This window comes from Cydia fagiglandana, chromosome Z (genome assembly GCF_963556715.1).
Source record: "Cydia fagiglandana chromosome Z, ilCydFagi1.1, whole genome shotgun sequence".
Classification (NCBI taxonomy): domain Eukaryota; kingdom Metazoa; phylum Arthropoda; class Insecta; order Lepidoptera; family Tortricidae; genus Cydia; species Cydia fagiglandana.
In genome coordinates, this window is record NC_085959.1 from 37,093,740 (window position 1) to 37,118,665 (window position 24,926).

Consider the following 24,926-nt stretch of genomic DNA (forward strand, 5'->3'; position numbering starts at 1 on the left):
TACTCCACACGATTCACCCAAATAAAAAATAAATTGATCTTACCCCTCTCAAGCCCCTAAATTTTGAAAGAATTTCGACTTATTTATTTACAGTATTAGTTGCAGCTGTTATTTATAACTGTTCCAAATTATGGGTCTAATTTACGTAAAACAGTCTCCAAGAAAAACGAGTTTAACCTATTTTAATAACAAAACTTCCGTGAGACACAGACATATTAAATATACATACATACATACATATATTAACATGTCGAGCGTTTTTCGACTTAAAATACGTGAGTGACCCGTTCTTAATATATTTAATATAAGTTTAACCTATTTCCAAAAACCTAAGTGCTCCGTAAACAAAGTTTTATGTAGAGTACTAAAATGAAAGTATACTAAAAAGGCCTAAAAGAGTCAAGCACTACTAAGGCACTGGTCCCACCGCGAGCTAGTAAGCTATGAGCTATCGGCTATAAACACGAACAAAAGATAAGCACTCCCGTGTAAATAAAAGAGACACGGCGATATTTATAGTTACTCGCCCAGCGGTGAGCTATAAATATCGCCGTGTCTCTTTTATTTACACGGGAGTGCTTATCTTTTGTTCGTGTTTATAGCCGATAGCTCATAGCTTACTAGCTCGCGGTGGGACCAGTGCCTAAAATGAAATAAAATTTAAAAGGGTGATTCTTATATTTTATGAAACGCTTCATCAGCCATTTTGTATTACGTATTGTCATTTTTTGGGACGTTTTGTACGAGATGGAAGTACTTATACGACTTCGTATAATTTCATGTTTAAAAAATATCGAAAGAGAATTTGTTATCTCGTGTATGGAGTGACAATAATTTTACATAATAATGCAAAAAATAAATGAAAATGATTTTTTTCTACAGTAAAGTACGATAATCATCTATTTCAACTGTTTATTTTTTCGAACGAGGCTCATAATGCCACCTGCCGATATTTATACGAGTTAATTTTTCAAGACAAGGAGAGAACGGTCTATGGTTTCCTTTGTCTATGGTACGAGTATATGTATATTCGGAGTATTCGCAGCCCAACTGAAAGCTCAATGGCTCTCTCTCTGGCTTTTTAGTGTTCCGTACAAAACTTTGTTCACGGAACACTTATTTTACTTCATGACGATACAGTATCTTATCGGGGTTTGAGCCCCCTGCTTCATACACAGACCCCCAAAGGTAAGTAATATTTTGTAAAACCTTGCGAGTTCTTAGAATATCAATTTACAATACCTCTATTAATGTAGGGCATCAAAACCTTTTACGGAAATGCTAGGTACCCATATATTATTCTACCTAAGTATGACTCCAACTCCGTCATACTTAACAATGACACTCGTGACAAATTTGTATTATGGTGGTTTACATACGCCAAAGTTCATTGCCCTAAAGCCCATGCAAGGACTCAGTCAACCTCGTAACAACATGATTGGTAAAATTGACTTTATTTAATAAAGCAGAAGCTTCAATTTGGAGTAACAGCCAAGAAGGTAACATAAGAGTGTATAAATGTTAGCTGTCGCACGTTTAAATAGCGCAATGAGTATTCGACTTACAAATAGATATAGTGTACTCATGTACTTCTTACATGAAAATAAGTATGTAATAGAAATGCCCGCAATTTGCGAACTTCGGTGTTACCCGTAGGCCCTTTGCTACGAGTACGGACCGAGGCGAGTCGTTACGCACTGACATGATAAATTAACTTTACACATCACGTAGGTATTCGAAAAAGGGCTTTTTCTTCCCCGCAATGAGGGATTAAAGTGGCAATTTTCTTCCCTGCTAGGAGGGATCAAAGTTGTAGTTTTCTATTCTAGGACACGATTTCTTCTTTCTTGCACACGGTATCTAAATTATTTCGTCTTGGGCGTTATACTTGAATCCCTCATTACTCTCAGGATTACTTTTAATGTCATTGCAAACGCCATGCAGAATGGTCCGTCTCTATAACAATATGGATTTAAGCTCCGAAGTTTCTAAGATTATATATTAGATATTAGATATTAGCTCGTTATAGATATGGGCAATTTTCTGTAAATATGGACCATATAAGGAACATGCAGACTTTTAGGGTGTAAAGGGGCCCACTGATTAACAGTCCGGCGGACGGTATCGGCCTGTCAGTTATTCTGAACTGTCCAAATTTTATTATAACTGACATGCCGATACCGTCCGGCGGACTGTTAGTCAGTGGTCGGCTATAGTAACCTTTGAATTGAAATACATTGACGCACATTCAGTCTGGTTTAATATTAAAATTCATTTGTACATATAAGCTAGGTAGTAGAATGGCCAATCAAATTTCGACCGCTCGATTTCGTGTATTTCGTCCAATAATATCTCCACAACTTATACCAGGCATTTCAATTCCACTAATAGAATTGAAAACGAGTGGTCAATTCAATACCACTAAATAGATTCCCAATTTATATCGCTCGTATGTCGACAATCAGCATTAGGCGTTTTCCACCGAATTTCGAGTGACGAAATCCGAGCGCTAGAAATTAAAAAATCGGCCCGGTCCTCGTATTTTAATATACCAAATTTAAAAAACCGCATATTTAAGTTTATTTCTCAGAAATGGTACTCGAACAATGAATGTCCCTCTACGAGGACTTATAATAACATAACGGCATAACTTACATATGCCTAAAACGTGTGACCTGTTAATGTGGTTGACTGTAGCGGTCTAAGAATAACAATTGTGTTCGAAAAGGGCGGCACAAAATGTAAACTCAGTTATATATAAAAAGTAGGGATGTACCGACTAGTCGCCGACTAGTCGGGAAAGCCGACTATCCGGCCACATTTGTAGTCGGCGATTAGTCGGCGACTAGTCGGCAAAATTGGCCGATTAGTCGGCACTTTATTAGTGAAAGAAAAACAGAAAAAAAGAAACCAACAGTCAATATTTACCATATGTTTTATGTCTATTTTACCAAAATACCTATTCAGGGTGTGAATGTTTTTGTTCATATAATTGACCGTTTGATCGTTATCGTATGGTGGTGGGCTGGTGTTTTCCTCTACAGGTCGATCTCAACTGATTCTCGTGTAATTTCATGGCCAAGTTCTATACTTAAAGGATTTTATTATAATTCTGTTTTTGTTTTTTTTTAATGGTGGAGGCATGGGGAACTATTAATGTTATTGCAAAATTTAGAGACTTATAAATAGGGCACGTTACTCGTAAAGACGCTGACCACAGGGGATGGGTTCTTAACTGGCGACTACGTACGAGAAATAGAGCGTTGGAAATACCTCCTACAAGTTGTACCGACTGACGGTCTGCTCAGGATCGCAAAATAAAATAAAAGAAAGACAGAATTGAACGAGTATTCTTGTGATAGGTCTTTGAACCTGTAGAGAACACCTTTTAGCCAAGCTAATATAGGAATACCGCAACGCATCACCTGAACTTATACGAAATTAATGATCTGGCCGACTAGTCAACCGACTAATCGGCCATTCGAGTGCCGATTAGTCGGCTAGTCGGCTAGTCGGCCAAATCAATAGTCGGTACATCACTAATAAAAAGTATTAATTTGATGGCCAGTTTCAAGAAATAGAGTATATCGATATGATGGATTTCGAGCAAAAAAATAACTATGACAATTATTTGGGACGTCCTCAAACAAGATGAAATTCTGTGTAGGTATGAATGTCAAATAATAAATCAACCACTAAATACCTACCATTATTCGAGTCTATTAAATAAGTGTATAAATAAATAACACGTTTGACAAGATATCATTAATTGACTAATGGATATATAATATAATTAAAACATCATGGATAATTATAAGAAACGTTACGTTAACGGTTTCGAATCCCAGTCTTAATGCGGTCGCATGATAAAAGATCGAAACCATCAATCTATACAGCATCTAGCAGAGGGCCTACCGCGAACCACGTTCGACGTGTTACCTCCCTATCACACTTACGTACGAATTTACAAGTGCGACATAGAGGCAAGACGTCGACCGTGGTTTGCGGTAGGCCCTCAGAGCGGCTACCGCGAAAACCGAAATTCGCAAATTGCGGGGATCTTTCTCTTTTACTCCAACGAAGGCGTAATTAGAGTGACAGAGAAAAATCCCCACAATTTGCGAACTTCGATTTTCGCGGTTATAGCCCAGGTTTTATTACAGGTGAAACGACTAGAAAGAAGGAATGAAAGGTCGCCAGTGTGGTATGTGAATCAGGAACAGCCTGAAGGTCGACTCGGAACTATCGATTTATTCCAAGTCTACAGTTAAAACGTCACGCAGAATGCATTGGTTTTTAAAACCAGTTTTTTTTTATGTTGGCCAATTTTTGTTTTAACGGTATTTATTTGAGCAAAGTAGAAAGAATATACCTATGAAATTTCGCTTTAACTTTTAAAGGTAAGATATTATATTTCATGAATACCACATGTATTTAGGTAGGTACTCGTTTGCGACACATGTATTTAGGTACTCGTATGCGTTGAGGGCCTCATATTGGGCCTCATATTATATGAGGGCAGTGACCCTGCCTACGAGACAGGAGATCCCGGATTCGACTTCGTAGATAAGAGCTTTTATTTGTGTGTTTATCACAAGTACCTACTTGTTCCTACCTAATATTTAATTATTTATTTATAACTATTGCGGTTACCAAGGGTAGCTAGCTAAAAGGGAGTGTAATAAGTGTGTGATAGCGTACAAAGTTTTTCAAAGCAAGTTTATTAAAGTTGGTTATTAACATTTAGCTAACTTCACGTGCCGAAGTAAATAGTCAATCTCATTTTCCACCTACGTTTTCCATCATTATTCATAATTAAGTTGGCATATTTATACATAATAGTTATACTTTTGTTCGTGTTTTTATCGCTTTGGTATGTAGCAAGGTACCTACTGATCAGTACCTACAGGTAAATACCACTAGCTACTCGAACTTTGCGTACATATTACCTGCCGGCCTAGCCAAGGTTACAATCGCTATCGCTTCGACAACGAAAACCATTATGTCTCTCCATCACACCTCCATATTAGTGCGACAGTGACAGTTGCGTTTCGATCGCTACGAAGCGTAAGCGATCGGCATCTTGGCTACGCGGCCTGTTTACGAGTATAAGTTGCGTAAAGAGTAAAAATAAGGAAGATAAACTTTTCACGTATAAACACAATTGATGAAAGATTCAACGCTTTGAAACAACTATCAGAACAGAACCATTTCGGTTAAGATCACCACGTACTCGTAGATGGCGTAGTGAGGTTAGGACAGGTATGCTGTTGCATTTTAACAATCGCAAAGGACGTAAAGAAAGGCGACATCTATGTAATAGGTAGGACACGGGGTAATTTTCCATCACCGATCTAAGAAGTTCCTGGCGGTTAGAGTCGCGAGACCGTATACTTTTTAACCGACTTCCAAATCCCAAAGGAGGAGGTTATCAATTCGGTTGTATGTTTATTTTTATTTTTATTTTTTTTATTTTTTATGTTTGTTACCCCATATCTCCGTCATTACTGGACCGATTTTGAAAATTATTTTTTTGATTGAATGTATATGCATACAGATTGGTCCCGTTTCTGTCAAAACCCAGTTCTGATGATGGGTTCCATGAGGAATCGAGGGAACTCCTCAAATCTTAAAGGCATACATATAGTGATTTTTGGGTTTTTATCATCAAATCAAGCATATACATCCAAAAGAGTGACATTTGATGAAGTGGAACTGCTGATGATGATCAGAACGGAACTCCTCAACGACGCATAGTTCACGGTTGGCGATTTGTCCTCTTCGTTATGTTTGCTAAGCAAGTTCAGTTTTTAATGCACATTTTTGTCAAGCTCGAGTTCTGATGATGGGATCCATGAGGAATCGAGAGAACTCCTCAAATCTTAAAGGCATGCGTATAGAGATATTTGTATTTACATCAGAAAATTAAGCATTTTCATTAAAAACTGTCGCATTTGATGAAGTGGAACTGCTGATGATGATCAGAACAGAACTCTTCAACGACGCATAGTTCACGTTTGGCGATTTTTCCTCTTCGTTATGTTTGTTAAGCAAGTTAAGTTTTTAAGCCACATTTTTGTCAAGCTCGAGTTCTGATGATGGGATCCATAAGGAATCGAGGGAACTCCTCAAATATTAAAGGGATACGCATAGATTTTTTTGTATTTTCATCATAAAATCAAGCATTTACATTAAAAACTGTCGCATTTGATGAAATGGAACTGCTGATGATTACCAGAATAGAACTCTTCAACAACGCATAGTACACATTTGGTGATTACGAATTTCGATTTTGACTTGGACTGGGTCCCGGACTCGGACCCAGAACCGGACTCATACCCGGATCCGGTTCGGACCCGGACCCGGACCTGCACTCGAACCCGGGCTCGGACCCGGACTCGGACCCGGACTCAGACCCGGACTCGGAACCGGACCTTGACCCGGAAAACCACTATGATACCTTAACTAAATAAACCACTATGATTACCTACCATAAAATGTGTAAGTATATAAGTATGATGATGCCAATCTTACTAGCCCCTCCCGCTTAAACCCCCGTACACCGCACCGCATGCGCCGTTAAGTGGGTTAGGTTAGGTTTGAACTGCGATCCTCACAGAACCGAACTGCTATCAGAGAAGTGGGTTAGGTTAGGCTAGAATTACGACCCTTACAGAAGCGAAATGCTAGTAGAAAAGTGGGTGGTTTTACCTCCTTTTCTACATAGTGTACCATCTACAATAATCTTTCACCGGCCCCCATAGAAGTCGGTTTTTTTTTCTTAAAAATTATTATTATGAGATCCTTAGCACTAAAATTGCAAAACCGTTGACCTTTGCAATATAGGCAACCGGAACTATGAAATGAAAAGGTGCGTATATTTACCTAACATCAAATAAAACTATTACATAACCAAGCTGTGTAACAATCGTTAATTTTCGTTTATATCGCGTATAGCTCGTTACTGCAACGGTGGTTCAGCCGTGCTTGAAGTAGGTACAGGCTGCATAGCCAAGATGACAAAATTTGGCTGTTACATACATTTTGGCTGGTCTTTTTTCTATGGGAGGGTAATATTTATTTTGCGGTTTCCGGGTTGGTCCCACAGTAAAAGCTCAGTCAGTCTGGCAACAGGAATGCAGTTATTTTTTAGCTACCGTGTATAAGGAGGATGCTTTTGGCCTCGTGGTTAAGCGTGAGGTATACCTATAGATCAGACGCCATACGGGTTCATATTAGGGCTCCTGACGCTCTTCGATCAAGGAAAAGACTAATTTATCCCAATAAGGCCTTGTTTCTCTCTGTGAAGAGACCGGATGCATTAGGAAAAGCCAGTACTGCAGTAGGTAATTCGTGAGATTAGGTTGTCAAATATCGGAGCCATTGATTTTCTCTAAATAATCTTTGGTAAGGACTATTACTCTCTCTCTCTCTCTCTCCCCTCCTAACTATCTATCCCACATGGTATTAGTGGGGTCAGCTTTCCTGCTTAAACTTCTCCACTTTGCCCTGTCCACGACATCGTCCTCGGATAACTTGCACTCACTCATGTCCTTTAGCACTATATCGTTCCATCTTGTTCTGGGTCTGCCCCTGTATCTTCGACCTGGGATGGAAAGTTGTAGTGCCAAAATTCCTACGTAGTCAGAAGGCCTCGCTTCTTTTTGTGACCATACCATTGCAGCCTGCTCTCCTGCATTTTATCGGCGATGTCGCGCACGCCCAGGTTTCCTCGTAAGGACTATTGCTAATTAGTTTAAAACTTTAAATCACTTCTCAGGAGTGTATGTGGCGACGGTTTCCCTGTGCGGAGCAGTTAATCGTCAAAGAAAAATGGCTTTTGAGGCATCTTGCCTCAAGTGTTTGGCGCATAATGTGCAAACAAGACTGATTACAAGCAAACATTACTAATCTGTACCCACCTTTAAAACTTGAGCATGATCCAAGGCTCAGTGGAGCCTTTAGACTAAAATATTAAAGCGAGCTGAAAGTATTCGTCACAGTGTTTTCATTACACGGTTCAATAATTTCATCACAGCCACATTAACATAAGCGAAACTGGCTTCATATTTGAAAGGACCGCAGACAATGCTGCCTGATAAGTCACTTTCACTTTGAGATTGACGTATCACTTCGGTTTTTGCGTGCGTTTTTTGTTCCGTGTGATGTATGGAATAGCAATTTACGGATGAGGATGTTTACGTTGATTTTAAAAACCGACTACATGATCACAACTTAACTCAGGCGATTGGTAGGTCTGGTTGAAGACTTGGATGCATGCGGTCGTAAAGCAGGCCACTGAAGAGTTTTCCAAATGGATGCCGTTACAATGGATTCATCCAAATGGACGGCATCCTAATATTAAACATTGCACGTTATTGACATTCACGGACCGATTTTGGATTGCAGCCACGCTATTTGGACTGTTGGAAGGCTCGTCAGTGGCCACCTTAAGTCAAAATTATGTGAGAAACATACCTAAGTATCAAAGTATGTATGTATATGTGTAATTGGTGTATGTACCTAGAGGTAGAGACTGTATCTTTTACAATAGGTTATTATGTTAAAGTAGTAAATGTGTCAAAAACCGAGACGAAATTTACGCCACTCATTGAAATCGGAGGGGTTAAGAGAAAAAAAACAGCGCTGTTATAAAATATTACAATTTTATTTCATATTTTACTGATTTCAATATACACTATATAAATCCTGACCTCGTTGCATAATAATGGGTACAAATCGTTCAACCAATTCATAAAAAACCTTCACTGAGTTACCAAAACTTATGGTATTTTCGTAACTCCACTGAAGATTTTATAGGACATACCTACAGTGAAATCACGCTTGTTAGGGACCACCAAAATGTATAGAAACCTGTCAAAATATGACGGCAAAAAATCGACAGCAATATAAAAATTGGCCGTATCGTTATTATAAATCTGGCTTGTTATCTGGCCGCTATCCAATATTATCCAAATCACTCGTATCCATAACATGCGCGTCGCTCCGTACACCATCACACCGCACCGAGTCCTGCAATTGGATCACCGTATTGACGATGTCCTGGTACGATAGGCTCTGCAGTCGCGTCTCAAGTCTACTCTGCTTCGCTGTGTCTTCCAGAGGTGGAGTATCTGGTAAATAAAGAGATAGTGCACTGAAAACTCATTAAAAAAGTTATGCGTATATTGCGTATGTCGCCTTAGAGCATGTGTAGTAACTGGAGACGTCATGGCTGTCATTTTCTGTACGAAACAGTCTGCCGATTTTTGCGGGGTAGGGGACGTCAAATGTATGGCTATTTCTACATGATTTGTACGTAACATACAAATAGCCATGTCAGTCCATACAAAAGTTTGCACAAGTTTTTTGGCAGAGGGGTAAGCTCTTAAAGACTCCAGTTATTAAATGCTCTAAGTATGACGTCACTCACAATGTAAAGTGTAAAATATCGATATTATATAATTATACAATAGGTACCTTAATATCTAGGCGATCGTGTACACAAATTATTGACGCATTTTTTGTGGTTTTACCAAGTATTTTGTTGTAAGTTTGTATTAGGGTGAATAAACTATTTATTGTTGTTATTCTGTCTCGTCAACAGTAGCATAGTTTGTTAGAACTCTTATACCACGTTATATGTATTATCGTGCTTCTTTTCTTAGATGGCCCATGCTTATTGTATAAAGGTCTAATAACTACCAGAAAAATGCACGTTTGGGTAATTTAAATACCAAAGAAAGTTGAATCGACCATTAAGTATGTTCGATTTACTATACTTGGTCAAGCAGATCTAGTCAGTAGAAAAAGGCGGCCAATTTGAAAAATGTAGGCGCGAAGGGATAGCGTCTCATAGAAAATTTGAATTTCGCGCCTTTTTCTACTGACAAGATTTGCTTGACCATCTATATTTACTAAAAACAAAGGCTTATTTAGGGGCTGATAAGAGTTATTTGTTTTACAAAGGGGCAATGTTTAACCGCTCGTGCTAGTATTGATACCCGAGCATGCGAAAGATTCCAAAATTGAACCACGAGCGTAGCGAGTGGTTCGAGAAGTGGAATCTTGAGCGATGCGAGGGTTTCAAAGCACGAGGGGTAAACAAAATTTGCCCCCGAGTGAAACACAAAATTTTTCACCACACCAAACTGAAGCAAATATTAAATGTAAAATATCAAACAAAATCAAAGCAAAACAAATCCAAATGAATGTTATTAAATATTTATTATTTAAAAGTCAATTCTACCAGCAAACATAAGAAAACAACTCAAAATTTGCATTTGATTACTTTGCCTCACATATGAATAAAATGCAACTTTGCTATCAGTTTTTGAAGTGCAAAGTAAGCGTTTCCGAGCTAGTGTGGTGAAAAAACAATTATCGATTCTTACATACGTCCTGACGCCTGTAAGAATCGATAATTTATTAATTCGTTATTTATTAATTTTCCTATAAAGGTTAAAATTAAAATGAAATAGTGTGTACAATAAAAAACCTACCAGTTTGCATTATGTAGACTTCCTCAGCAAAATCATCTCTGTCCGAAAGCTCACAATATTCTGAAAAGAAATTTATACTTTAATATAGCTACATGGCAACACACAGCTGATACGAGTTCAACAAATTACGGTACTTTGAATGTCAAGCACACCTCAAGTCGTACGCTCATAACTCATAATATTCAGAAATTAAAGAAATATGTACTTATATTACCTTACCTCATAACATATTTAAATAATATGGAGGAAAGTGGACGGCCGCCGCTCCATACAAACATAGTTCCGACTCTTCTGCTCCCAACTCTTATCAATTGAAAACCGTTTAAAGAAAGCGCAGTCGCCGTGGTTAATATAAGTACCTGACCTACATCAAATTATGTTAAATTAATTTCTATAATATTAATATCTAGTGACGAAATGTACAAGTTTGCATGTAGAAGCGGTCATCCACTTTAGTCTTAAAGTCATACCGTGATTTTCGAATCATTACGTCTTTTATTGGTTAGGTACCTTGAGTTTGGGTTACAGTTTGATCCTGGCCCCCCTGCGTGATGCATTCTTTCTTTTGACCTGGTAATAAAAATATAATACTTGTCAAACCTACATTTTGGTGTCGAGAATTAAAAACTTTGCCATATCGCCCTCATTTACCTATTTTCTATTTGTTATACTAACTTAGTATGTTAGGCAGTTTCCTCTGTTGTGCTTGTGGGTTTTCTTTGGCTGCATTTCCATATGTCGCTTCCAAATCTGTAAATACAAGCACCATTATACACCAAAGTTGATTAACAAATGGCAGCTTTCTATCACTAACGGTCACGGAGCAAAGCCTCGGACAGACAGACTGACATGGCGAAACTATAAGGGAGCCTAATTGACTACGGAATCCTAAAAAGAGAGACAGAAGACTAACCTCTGATCTTCTTAGTGAGCGCTTCGATTCGCTCCTCGTTATAATGTCTCTGCTCGCCGCGCGCTCTCATCCCGGTCCGCACGTTGTGGAAATACTTTCCGTACACCCGGACTCCGGTTTCTGCGAACACGTATTTCCGGAGAACGTCTGCGCCTACGCCGAGGGTTATCAGATCTTTCACCTGGTAAAATATATAGAAAGATTTTTCAGTAAAGAGATTATTTTATATTAGAACAAGAATTTCCATTGAAGCCTAACATGGGCTGGACAGGTTATTCGCAGACGGTCTAGAACGCAAAATGACTAATGTAATATTTTGCCTATATCAATTTTAGTCTACATCGCGAACGGTCCAGAACGCAAGGTAAAGGTATCAGATATTTCGGGGTCCTCGGAAACGGCTCTAACGATTTCGATGAAATATGCTATATGGAGGAATTCGGGGGCGAATAATCGATCTAGCTAGGTCTTATTTCTGGGAAAATACGCATTATTATTTTTTATTGGCATGTTTTCCGAGCAAAGCTCGGTCTCCCAGATACCTGTTATATCATGCTACGTTACCTCCTCCTTAATGACAGACGGGAGTCTGCGGCTGTGCGGTTGCGCTGTGAACTGTGCAGAGTCCAACTCGTGGTCGTGATGGTTGCACGAGTATAACACGGTGAGGTACGTCGGGTCAGCTTCTAACCGCCTAAGGCGGATCTGGCAGGGGCATTCCGTGGTCAGCCTGTTTCTGAAATATTCCGCTTTGTCAAATTATCGTACATATCTTCGACTAGTAGGGCAAGTTCTGCTTATTTTCAACTGTGGATATTTACTGTTCCTTGTGACCCTCCACACTTTATAAGGTCCACTTGCACCATGTCACGAACCCGACGTTAACCGGCTAAACCTGGAGCTACCATGGTTACCAGTACAATTTGATACTAGGTTAACGATTTAACCGGTTAACCCCGGTTTAGTGGGATCGTGCAAGTGACGCTAAGTCTGCCTAAGCAGAGTTAAATTGATCCGACTCTAGTATGACCCCATCTTTAATTAACAAATTCGTTTTGATGCGAAGTTGGTAAGAATGAAAACGAGAGTTTTTTGTTGCGCATAATATTGGAACATTATCTTATCCACTCTATATAACTATTATCTTTGCCACTCTCCATCAGCGAGTAACGGAAGAACCGGCGGTTGGCCCACGTATGGAAACGTCCATTCGTGGCCATTTCGTGGCACTTTCTCCTTTTTATGTTTCTCTGTTTTGTATAATTTTCTAATTTGTGTTTGTGCTCACGAATAAAATTATCTATAGGTACTATAATATAACTATAATTACCTTTTTCTCAATCCCTTGGCGCGATAAGCGTTTTTTGACACTCTAGTCTTCCCGTAAACGCATTTATAGACATAATGCTCCGGGGCCTTGCCGCTCTCCATCAGCGAGTAATAGAAGAACCAGCGGTTGGCCCTCTCGTTTATGTACGTAAGGAAAACGTCGTGCGTGAGGAACCGGGCCCCGGGCAAGATGGTGTCAGCGTCGGCGAGGAGGGTGAGGTGCTCGTGCCCGGAGCAGTGGCGGATTGGCGTCGGGTGGCAGACAAAATCGGGAGCTGGAAATAGTGTTTTCATTCATGCTCTGAGAATGGCGGGTGAAAGTGATTAGTTTCGATCCTAGGGAGATTTAATTTCCTACATTTTTACAATAAGCAATGAAAATTCGGTTCAAAATGGATTAGTTGTATAATTTCATTGTATTTTTTAACTATCAGTTCTATAAATCAACTCAGTTTAGTGAAAATTACCTCAAAATATAGTACAAGTATATTCCATCTTTTAAAATACTTACTTATAAGTATAGACGCGTTTTAATTTCCTCGTATTCAAAACGAAGAGCCGTATCGTAAATAGGTGGTTCTTCCGAGTTACAATCACACTATACTTGTAACTCGGATGAAAATAGGTACCCATTTTTGACTCGAAACTGATTTAGCACTAACTGGAACTATAGACGAACTCAACATATTTCGTCAGAAATGCATGGGTTCCTTCATTAAAAAATAATTCCTATTATCTATTTAGTAAGCAACAATAGAGATCACTATGGGTGTAATGTAAACCTTATTTAACTTATTTCGACCGTGATATGGACCGTGATTACCAAGATAATCACGGTATGCTGTGTAAGCTGTGACAGACGGACAGACGAGTGATCAGAGTTCAAAAACAAATTTGAGATAGATTTTATTACAACAAAAACATTACATTACAAAACAAACATGACAATACAAAAACGGCACAATACAAAAACATTACAACACAAAAACATCACATTACAAAAACAATATATGTTATTTTAACGACGACGGCGGCGTCGATATCGGCGCCTGCGACAGCAGCACGAACGGCGGCGCCGTCTGCGGCGGCGGCAGCGGCGGCGGCGGCGGCGGCACCTGTCTGACGGCTCCGATTGCATTTCCCTGGGATCATTCGGGTCTCCTCTTGGTAAGTCTCTAGCCTGATCCATAGCACGAGTCATACAATACGACGACCCCTTTCTCTCCAAAAATCCATAAGCGGTCCCCGCATCCAAACACGAAGCAACATTGTGGCTCAATTGCTCCGTATGCGTATCACAGATCTTCTTCCTCAAATGCGACAATATATCCACAAGTTTGGCCCCATTCCGCTTCCGCCGTAGGAATGTGGTCAACGCCTTCCCAGTAGGTACGCACAGGGCTTCTATGTCACTGGCTATCGCCTTGGCGGAGGCCGACGGCTCGGCCTCCGTCGTTTCGAAACCCATCAAGCTTCGCACATCACAATTGCTACTCATAATTTTGTATACAATTTATAAAATATCAAAACAAACCGCATTTCAACAGCGGAATTATGAAATAAATGACAAGCCAGACTGATTTGAATGAAATGGAATGTTCTTTTTCTGAATGATTGTCAATTTCAAAATAGGCGAAATCAGCCAGCGTTTTTGTCATGTCACGGAGCCCCGCGAAGTTTTTAGTTCAGAACGTAAATTAAACCAAAGAAGACCAAGAAAAGTCTGCAGCGATTTTAATAGCCCATGCAGTGGAAGTGTTATTTTACTTATTTTAAATGTCAAACTTCATTGAAATTATGACGTACTCGTATAAATAACACTTGCACTGCGTGTGCTATCAAAAACGTTGCAAACTTGTCTTGCTCTCTAGCTAGTAAGTTTATTAGGTAAGTAAATTCAATGGACCGTTATAAATGCGAAAGTAACACTATCTATCTATCTATCTGTATGTTGCCTCTTCGCACTTAAAAATGTCGGTCATAATATTCCTTTACAATTGTGAAAGAATAAAAACGGATTACCTTTTATGAATTCCTCGCGAGACAGGCCGGACGGCTTGGTGCCACTGGTAAAACCAATAAGAAATACATATATTACTTTTAGTAGTCTTTCTCATTTGTAGAACTAAAAATATACTTAGGGTCTGTGTGGAAAGAGAAGAGTCGTAGAATGTATGGGCTCTCCTACATTTCACGACTCTCCTCTTTCCGCACAGACTATATGGGCATTTTCATTTAACTTGTACAAGTTAAGCGCGACTTAAGTCGTGTTTCAGTAACGTCTAACCGTTACATTCCTGACAAAATGTATGGGATTTGACATTGACCGTCAATTTGACATTGACAGTTTTGTAACGATTGCTAACCGGCCGTTAAAGGTGTTCAATTAAGTGAAAATGCCCATATATATAATATAAGTTATGGAGAAAAGAGTACAATATATGTTGTAATGACAAATTGATAAGTTATTATATACCCATAAGAATGTGCTTTATGCTGAACACTCTTTTCTTTTCTTTTCTGCTCTTCATATGGAATATAATACCGATGATCAACGTAGTAATACTTCTTAAAATTATCCATTTCTGCGTACACAGCGGGATTGTCGGGGGTAGGCGACAACCTGGAAACAAGTACTAATATAAACAAGTAAAAATACTTAGCCAGAGCCTCCTGTTATATTAGAAGGGTTAAGAATAAGCATAGAGGAATAAGTAAACATAGAGTGCTCACTGCATACATCAGTTTATCATCAGTTATGGTACCAAAACGCTTCTTACTGGTTTCTTATTTTCGTAGTGGACATCTAGTGTCCAGTAGCGGATTTATCAGTACCACTACTTGACACTAGATGTCACAAGCGTCGCGACTGACAAAAAGTGTATTACTCAACAATTTACAACTAATGCAGACGTTGAAAGTAAAGTTCCGAGTAATCCGGTTAGTTATTAGCTGAAAATTGTTGAGCATTAGAGTTTTATTTCGTCGCGACATCTATTCTTAGAAGATATGTGCGGTCTTTCTTTGGCCGAGCAGAAGCGATTGTCTCAGTTTCAGCTTGGGTAAAAATGCTTTTATATAGAATGTATGTAGTATACGGAAATTCTGTGAGCATTCCATAGTTAAATAGATTTCTTTGTCGATTCAGTTTGAATTTCTTTCTATCCATATTCTATAGAGCTGAATGTATAGGCCATTATAATCTTTATTTATTTTACTTCTTAGGCTAGATCATTTATAATATGAATATAAAAATAAAACATACAAAACAATACAAAATACACATAAACACATTACAAAAAAATGTATGCTATTCTTATTATTACCTCTTTTGATAACTATCGCATATCACAGCCTCGTCTTGCTTTGAGCTCTCCAAACTAACGTTGCCATCTAATAATTCAGTGACGTCATTCAAAACTGCACCTCCCGTCTCTTCCACATAGGGTTCATTATTGTAAATCACCGTATCATCTCGCACATAATCAAAAGGCTCCTTTACAGTGATTTCACTGAACACAGTTTGCTGCAAGTCTTGAACAGGTACATACGCGTAGTTGTTAATAAATTTCATTATAGCAGAACTGTTGGTAACCGGTGTACCGTTTTCGTCGCATAATATACCTTCTTCGTTTATGTACTGGACTATAACTTCTGTGTTGTCTGTGGTATCACCGAGAACTTGGTTGAGGTCTGTGCTATAGTTTAGGGTTAGATCGTCGGTCAACGTCTCTATCGTGGGATTAGCTGAAACAAAATGTTGTCGAGAATAGCAGGTATAACAAAGCTAGTCATAATTTATCCTCCTAAGACCCAGTCAATTTTGCAGTTTTAAATTTAGAATCTTCTTTTATTCCATTATAGTTCAAAATTCGATTTTAATTTGTTCTTTTTAAAGGAACTCAGGACTTAGGAGGATGATATAATGGATGTGATATCTGTCACTGTAATAATAGGAACAAATATTACCTATCTACCGTTAGAAAGCGTTTTACATAGGCTTATTAGCCAAAATCGCAAGATCAGAACTCTAATAGTTTCATAAGCATATGAAGGTTTGAAAAGCGCTTACCTTTTTCCCCAATTTTAAGTGTCCCACCCTGTCTCAAATCAACTTCTTCGATGGAAAGGACAACTTCGGTATGTTCGTCTAAAATAAAAATCGAATTGTTAAAAACCTTTAAGTAAAAGGAGCGGACTTAATGTCATAAGGCGTTGTCTGCTCATAAACCTATTAATAAATAACATGCTTACTTGGCAATTCATGTTGCTTAGTTTCTAATGGCGGATCGTACGTGTCTCGAATTTCTGAAAGAAAAATAAACACGTACCTCATCTCATATATATATATTTGTCCTTTCCTTTAAATTTTTATTATAATTATATAAGCGGAATCTCTTGGGAATTTGCGAATAGGTATAGCCAGGGAAATGCCTTGAAAATACTGTGAGATTGTGGCAGAAAACTTAAAAATTCAAACATTTGTGAACATAGGCACCTAAAGAATTCCGTTACTTAACCGGGGCCCACTGATTAACAGTCCTCCGGATGGTATCTGCCGGTCAGTTGTTCGGAACTGTCAACTCTTTGTTCTAACTGACAGGCCGATTCCGACCGACGGACTGTTAATCAGTGGACCCCTTTAGAAACAGCCAACATGCAGTTCAAATTCCAACTATTCAAGAAATCTGTGTTTAAATTATAAAAGACATATTCTTCAAAAGTTTTTAAGAAAGGATTTCCGAATTACCTTCTAGGGGTTGAAAATGGGGTTAAAAGTTTTTAGCTTACTTGCAATTAAACCTTCCATGTATTTCAGCCGTTCTGCACTTATACTTCTATTGAATATTTTCCTTTTAAACCTATAAGCGTAGGACCAGATGTCCTTCTTCTTGATGGTGAGGCCGACAACGGAGTGGATGTACTTCTGTATCAGGTCCACGTCCAAACCGAGGTACGTCAAATCCAGGAACTGAAAAAGTCGGTTAATAGTTTTTAGGGTTCCGTACCCAAAGGGTAAAACGGGACCCTATTACTAAGACTTCGCTGTCCGTCCGTCCGTCCGTCCGTCCGTCCGTCTGTCACCAGGCGGTTGACGAGACAGTTGAAATTTTCACAGATGATGTATTTCTGTTGCCGCTATAACAACAAATACTAAAACCAGAATAAAATAAGGATTTAAATGGGGCTCCCATACAACAAACGTGATTTTTGACCAAAGTTAAGCAACGTCGGGAGTGGTCAGTACTTGGATGGGTGACCATTTTTTTGCTTCTTTTTGGTTTTTTTTTGCATTATGGTACGGAACCCTTCGTGCGCGAGTCCGACTCGCACTTGCCTGGTTTTTTTTTTATGAAGAGCCTATGTAGTGTCCAACTGCTGGGCAAAGGCATCCCCACTAGACTTCCAATCTCCCCGTTTAACCGCAGTATCCGTCCAGTTGCTGAGAAATGCGTCTAAGTCGTCCCGCCATCTCCTCTTAGGCGGATCATGCCGACGTTTACATTGTTAAAAGTTATTCCAAAAAATATCACGATGACATTAGGGTAGGGTCAATTTGTCAGCAGAAAAGGGCAGCAAATTTTAAAAAGTAGGCGTGAATAGTCGATTTCCTATAGGCAATCAGAATTTCACGTTTGATTTTTTTGATTGAAAGACTATAATACATATATTTATCAAACCTATTCAGACAAATTAACATCTTTTTGTACAAAATACTTTATGTCTTAGACCCTATATGATTTTTTAACGTATTCTTATATAAATCGTTAGTCTAACTAACTGATAGAATAGACTATAGCTCCGTCAGTCCATCTGTTATTATTGCGAAGTTTTCCGTTAAGGCGTAGTAGGCAGTGCCAGTAGCAAATTACTCTTAATATTTACCTAATAAAGTTCATTTTGCTTTACGCACCTCCTCTTTAACATGTTGAGGCAGGTATTTAGCATGGGGGTAGTGGTGGAACTCGCTGTCGGTCGTGGGGTGGTCGTGGTGGTTGCACACGTAGTACACAATCACTTTGTTTGCCTGGTTGATCGTCAGCCGCACTTTGCAAGGGCAGGCGGTTGTTCGCCTGCAATGATAAATGCCATTTCTTACTTACTGCTGTGGCGCAACGACCCGAAGTGGACCTTGGCCTCTGACACCAAATACCGCCATGCTACTCTGTCCAAAGCCGTTTCTGTTCAGTCGATGGCTCTGAGTTCGCTAAATGCCATTTCGCTGGCCCAATATTACAGGGTTCTATGTTTCACTTTTATCTAACTAAAATTTGAACAGTGACATTAAGTCGAATTTCAACTTGAAAATGTAACATAGAACCCTGTAATATTGGGCCAGCGATTTGATATCAACTTTGTAATAATATTACTGTTCATCCTAAGTTGGTGTAGATAGGTTACGGCATAAAAATCATGTTTCGTCCTATGGTTAGTTTCGACCAAAAAACTGCTCAACCTTTTGCCCGCGCCGAAACCGTATTTTCGGTAGTGTCCTACCGAATGTTTGGCTTCGGACGCAACTACAGCAAAACTGAACCCTCAGTTTCTGCAAAAAAAGTCTGGTTTCAGTTGGATATTAATTAATATTTTAACCGTCATAGAATTCTTCATCAAGGGTGCTCGCATCGCCACTGGTATGAAATTACATGAAGTTTTGTCTTATTTATCATACTGCAGCATAATAATGAGCTGGAAATAGTATTAGTCTTACAAATCAGTCTATGTAAAAGGTTAAACATATAAACTTACTTCTTCTGTTTTCTTATCACCACTTCTCTCTCCTTAACATTATATGCCATACAAATGCAGTTGTACTCTATATATGTTTTCTTGCTATTCCGGCAAACATAGTAGTAGCGCCATCTCTTGGCATTATCATTTAAATACTGCTTAAAGGATTCCCGAGAATCAAACACATCGCCAACTTTCACTAATGTCTCATCAGTATGCTCATGAAGCCGGGATAATTCTTCATGGGTATGCGAGCAATTTCTAAACTTGATTTTGCTAACATTGCTTCGCACTTGTTTTTCATTAAAGTGTAAGTAATTTTGTGTGTCACTTGTATTGTCTATTGTACCCTGATTTTCTGGGACTTTGGCTATATCAACCATAGGGTTTTCAACATGAACCTTCTCTTTACTTGCATCAGTATATGATGATGTACGTAAAACCGGCTTATGCCAAGGTCTTTTTAATTTAGGTGTTACCTCTAGTGGTGTTTCTGGCAGGAATCTCTTCAAACTAACAACCTTTATGACTTTTGGCACTGTAAACATAAACAAGTTTTTTCATTTGTTGATAAATTACAAGAAATGCAAGCATGTGACAAATATCCAATATAACCATAATCATTAACACATTCACTGCCACCGACACATATATGCGTCACCGTGACTTTCACCCTGTGCCTATGACGCACAGACGCGTTCATAATATATAGTGGCAGCAAAGTGCGGCACCTGGTGAATGTCCAGGAAAAGAGGGTGGCAGTGAATGCGTTAATCAACTATCAGTTTGCAGGGCCCTGGCATTATGGCAGCAAATACTAGTCAATTAGAAATTGAGTCATAAATGTATAGTCATATTAGTCTATTATACACCGTGTTTTTATTGAATTCCGTTAACTTCGGGGTATGGTTAAGTACGTATAAGAGAAATAACTGGTATAGTTAATTTGCAAAAAAAAAAAATTTTCTGCTTTTTTTTAATTATTTTTTTAAGTTTAAAAAGTAATTAAATGTAGCATATAGCGTTGTTGTAACACTGGCATTACATTTAACTCAACCAAACAATTGAAATCTGTGACATATCAATGTCATTTCGAACATCGATCAACCGAGATTGTACTTAAGTTTAGTAGTAAATGTACGAACTCATTCTAAATACTAATCAATATGCAAACCGGCCCTAAGGCAAGTGAACACGTTTGTAGAGGCCTTATAGGAAAAAAATAAATTATTCATTATCTCCTAAATGGAGTAAATTAGAATATTGGTGTCTTTGGGAAAGTTACTTGATTTAAGCTCAGGAATGCACCCTTGAAATTAACGGAAATAAAAAAAAACACGGTGTATGTCTGATACTTGACCTTAGTATACCTTTTTATACCACATATGTGGCAAACAACCATGCAGCCTCAGAATGCTAGCAATCATAGTGGAGTTACAAAAGGATAATAGTAGGATTTTTAGTGCTCCCAAGGATGCAATGTGTTGGCTGGGGTATTTGTTCCCTTAACTTATCAACACGTCGTTTATGTATACTTCAAGGGTCCAACAAAACACGTTTAATTGCAAAAATTATCATGTGAATGTTTTCTTACCGTTTTGAGCCGGTCTATTGGTGTGATATTCCATATTTTAAAGACACTTTCATTCAAATTAAGCTATGACTGCTTTTTTGCTCGTTTTTATACATTCACCAAATGTAAGTACCAAAACGATGCAAAATAACTAAATTCATTACAACGTCATGTGTTCTTTGATTATGACCTAACAAATAAAAATTATACTGAACAAGATAGCGCATATCTCTCACAGTGATATAGTTATTGCTAAATTTTAGTTTTAATGCAGACTTAACATATACATTGAAAAAAATATAGTTTGCGATTGTGTTGTTGAAATGAAACCATATAGAAACCAAAGAAACAAGAAACGAATGAATGAAACGATATCAATATGTCAATAATGTCAATGTCAATCAAATCAAAGGCTGTTCCAAATTGAAAATCACATATATGAATGAAGTTTTTTGTCATGACAACTTGAAAAGTAGATTTTTTGGATATTTTTTGTGTAATTATAAACGATAAAATTGAAAGTTTATTGTACTTGTTGCTAACAAACGTACTAAAACTATCATTTAATAAAAAAGGGTTTAAAATAATTGATTACTCCATCATCTTATTTGGAGCAATCCTGTTCAACTCGGCTGTTCATAAACTTGGTACATAGCCTATTCATACACAGAGTGGGGTGTCAAAGTATTTTCAAAAACCTTTACTGAGAGTGATATGTCGTAAATGCTACATCGCTATTTATCAATATACATTTTTAGTTGTGTTTTGGTCCTAACTGCAGATATGTACAAGATCGCACAGTTATAGTTTATAATAATGCTTTCTCATTTTGGTTTCGGAACATACTGCCACTTTGACGTCATCGTGATGTCAAAGGGCCAATCCAATGGCCAATCAACTTGATTTTGTTCTACAATAATGATCAGCAATAAACTAAAATGTATTTAGTCTTAAAATTGTGTAGTTTTATATGTCATTTATCTTAAAGCTTGTTAAATTAGTGGTGGTTTACAGTTATTCAAGTGCCGAAAACTACTATATCCTGTAGTCTACATGAGTGTTGATGTCGAAGAAGCTAACGAAACACAACAACTGATGCAGAATGAGGGCGAGGAAGATGAGGCGAAGATCACGCAGTCCGCGACGTCGCCCGTAACCAGCAATAAGATGTCCAGCGGCGCCGCCAGCCTCACCTCGCGGACCCCGGGGCAGGCGTTCGCGAGCACAGGGAACAGCATCAATGATTCAACAAAGGTATCGATTGTGAACGAGAGGCGACTCCATCGGGACCTGATGCGCTCCAACTACAGTAACAGGCCCAAACACATACCCAAAGAAGCGCCAGATGTAAAACATATGGAGAAAGCACTTCTTGGTTTGCTAGATGATTTTCACTCGGGGAAACTGAGCGCGTTCAGTGCTGGCTGCAGCATGGAGCAGATGATCAACATCAGAGACCAGCAGGAGCACTTGGCGCGGCTGCACTTCCGCCTCTGCGCCGACGTGGAAAAGCCAACAGAGGACAGTTTTGACAAATCTACCTCCAGGTTTAAGATGACACAATTAGTCCAAAGTTTAGAACAGCTCTCAGCATCCATTGAGCACTTGCATTCTGATGGTAACTTTAGTACAACTAGCAGCAATAAATAGATAAATTTTAGACCTACATTGCAAAGTAAATTCACTTATACTTTTTTGTTGAAAAATACATCTCTGATCATGAGTAAAGAGATGATGCAAAAAGTAATGCAGACTTAGTACTATTTTTAAATTTTACGTGGGGAATTTAACATCATCCTCAACAGGGGTCAAGGAAAAAGGTTTCTGCTGTAGTGTAAATGTAATCAATAATTTAGTGATCTTTTATGCAGCATGTCAATGACATATGGGTGAATCAACTTTTTCTTGTCACTCATTGCCATGGGCTATGTTATTCTGGGTCACTCTTGCGTGAGCGTGATTATAAGGCATTCAATTTGAAATCAACTTTATCGAAAACCAACAATGTGATAATAACCTTTAATTGAGAATGTCACAAATACGCTTATTGTGAGTTATAAATCCTTTCCATCAAGGGCCATCTACAAAGCGTCTTAATTTCAGTGTCTCTTAACCTTTTAACTACCATAGACTGATATATATATATATAAGACATACAAAATCAGGCTCATTTTGCCCCAGTCTGATAGTGATAAAATATCTAGGAGACCCAGCTTTGCTTGGAAACCATATAAAATGACGACAGCGGCACCATCAATGAAAAATTCAATGGTGGTTAAATGGTTATACTAGTTAACTTTTATCCGCGTTATAAATTAATGTTATTTATGATTTTATATAGTAATCACCAAGACTATTGAAGTAGCTTTTAGAATTTGCTAGTTGATAGCAAATTAGGATGATAGGCAGTAAATAATTAGAATTTGTATCTTGAATCGACAATATTATATTAAATAGGTAAAATCTCTTTCATCCTCACAAGTTTAGAAAGGGGTTTCTATTTCATCTCTTGTATAAATAGATAGACTTTGCAACCCCATTCAGGTATGGTAAAAGAGATTTCTTTTCCCATACCTGAATGGGGTTGCAAAGTCTATCTATTCAGATTCAACATTTCTTTTTACTGGTGTTTATTTCTTCATTGGGGTGATTTAGATCAAAATAACAGGTACAATACTTTTTTGTTATTATCCAAAAACTTATTATCCGTTTTGTCAGAGTAATTTTCAAAAGTTATTTCGGACATCCTATACAGGTATAGTCAAAGAATTTAATTTCTGACCCTTTTCATACCTTGTCACAGTTACAATCAATATGAAAGTCGTTATAGATCTCATACTATCAATAATTGTCAGTGTGACAAAGTATAAAATGGGTAGGAAATGAAATTCATTGACTGTTAAATTCTTCGTCTGTGACTTATTTTTTACTTAGGCGATAATTGAAAAGTATATTATATTTTAATCCCATTTATTATGTATTTATGTAATCATCGATTGTTTTTGTTCTGTAATTAATAATTATAACATAAATCTTAGGTTTCTTAGGTAGTGGTGGGTTTTCTAAAATCTTGTTCTTGTACATTTTAAATTATTTAAATTAAAGCTTAATAATCATAGATCATAGTATAATAATGGTGGGCTCTAAAATGTTGTAAAGTGTATGTAGTTAGTACTAGTTACGGTATTTTGCCATGTTATTGAATATGCTATAATTCGAATTGTAATTAATCAACTAATCATATTAAATTAAATATGTTAATTAAATCTAGAATCTGCCCAAATTGAGTATTTATTCGTCATATCATAAGTACTGTCAGCGTTATATATATGATGTCATCAAAAATGTCACGGCTTGTTTGGAGACTGTTAAAGAGTCAAACTCTTATAAATATATGTAACGCTGACTGTACCAGTGGAAATTAACTATCTTGCTTCTAGAATACATTATATTATTTGTGTTGTACATAACTGAACACCAACACTAGATTTTTATCAGTTACATCACCCTCTGTACGGGCACACAACTAAGTTAGAATAACTAAGGCTTTCAGCTACAGACAAATAGATTGGACGAATAGTGGTCAAGTAATTATAAGTACAGATTAGCAAGTTGCGGAATACCTGATAAAATTTAGTTCAGCAGTTTTAACACATTCACTGCCAAGAACACGTATAGGTGTTCATTTTGTATTAGAAATTGAGCGCTTGGCACTGAAAGCGTGCAATACCTTCATTGCGTTTGTTGTGCAAGTCTTAATTAATTCAAATTAAACAATAACAACGTGTAATAAATATATTACTCAATAATGAAATATTTGGTTTCATTTGAATTATTTACCAGAAAAAAAAAATAACAAACGAAAATAAAGATTGAT

General features: G+C 37.9%; 2 protein-coding genes and 1 long non-coding RNA gene across 3 annotated transcripts in view; 1 reads left to right on the forward strand and 2 right to left on the reverse strand.

The window, feature by feature from the left end:
- The window catches only part of LOC134678651 (uncharacterized), a 205,425-nt gene extending 200,332 nt beyond the window's left edge, over nucleotides 1-5,093 (reverse strand). The window contains exon 1 of the long non-coding RNA XR_010100221.1: nucleotides 4,950-5,093. This is a non-coding gene — a long non-coding RNA (uncharacterized LOC134678651). The remainder of the gene's footprint in view (nucleotides 1-4,949) is intronic.
- Nucleotides 5,094-8,649: 3,556 nt separating this feature from the next.
- LOC134678628 (uncharacterized) lies at nucleotides 8,650-21,393 on the reverse strand. The gene is made up of 16 exons (XM_063537267.1): nucleotides 21,071-21,393; nucleotides 19,495-20,014; nucleotides 18,659-18,818; nucleotides 17,536-17,716; nucleotides 16,999-17,052; nucleotides 16,817-16,894; nucleotides 16,071-16,491; nucleotides 15,221-15,367; nucleotides 14,767-14,810; nucleotides 12,746-13,019; nucleotides 11,980-12,151; nucleotides 11,416-11,596; nucleotides 11,178-11,252; nucleotides 11,013-11,072; nucleotides 10,503-10,562; nucleotides 8,650-9,134 (listed from the first exon to the last, which is right to left on the reverse strand). Exons 1-16 carry the CDS (start codon nucleotides 21,102-21,104, stop codon nucleotides 8,959-8,961), a joined length of 2,637 nt encoding a protein of 878 aa, XP_063393337.1. The 5' UTR covers nucleotides 21,105-21,393; the 3' UTR covers nucleotides 8,650-8,958.
- Nucleotides 21,394-21,937: 544 nt separating this feature from the next.
- Nucleotides 21,938-24,863, forward strand: LOC134679370 (uncharacterized). Its single transcript, XM_063538271.1, has one exon. The coding sequence runs from the start codon at nucleotides 22,103-22,105 to the stop codon at nucleotides 22,697-22,699; it is 597 nt and encodes a 198-aa protein (XP_063394341.1). The 5' UTR covers nucleotides 21,938-22,102; the 3' UTR covers nucleotides 22,700-24,863.
- The last annotated feature ends 63 nt before the right edge of the window (nucleotides 24,864-24,926 follow it).

Coding starts and splice junctions, on each gene's coding strand:
- LOC134679370 (XM_063538271.1), top strand. CDS start 22,103: ATGAGTGTTGATGTCGAAGAAGCTAACGAAACACAACAACTGATGCAG.
- LOC134678628 (XM_063537267.1), bottom strand. CDS start 21,104: ATGGAATATCACACCAATAGACCGGCTCAAAACG. Junction 17,053..17,535: donor CATGGAAGGTTTAATTGCAA/GTAAGCTAAAAA, acceptor TTTTTCTTTCAG/AAATTCGAGACACGTACGAT. Junction 16,895..16,998: donor TAAGCAACATGAATTGCCAA/GTAAGCATGTTA, acceptor TTTTTATTTTAG/ACGAACATACCGAAGTTGTC.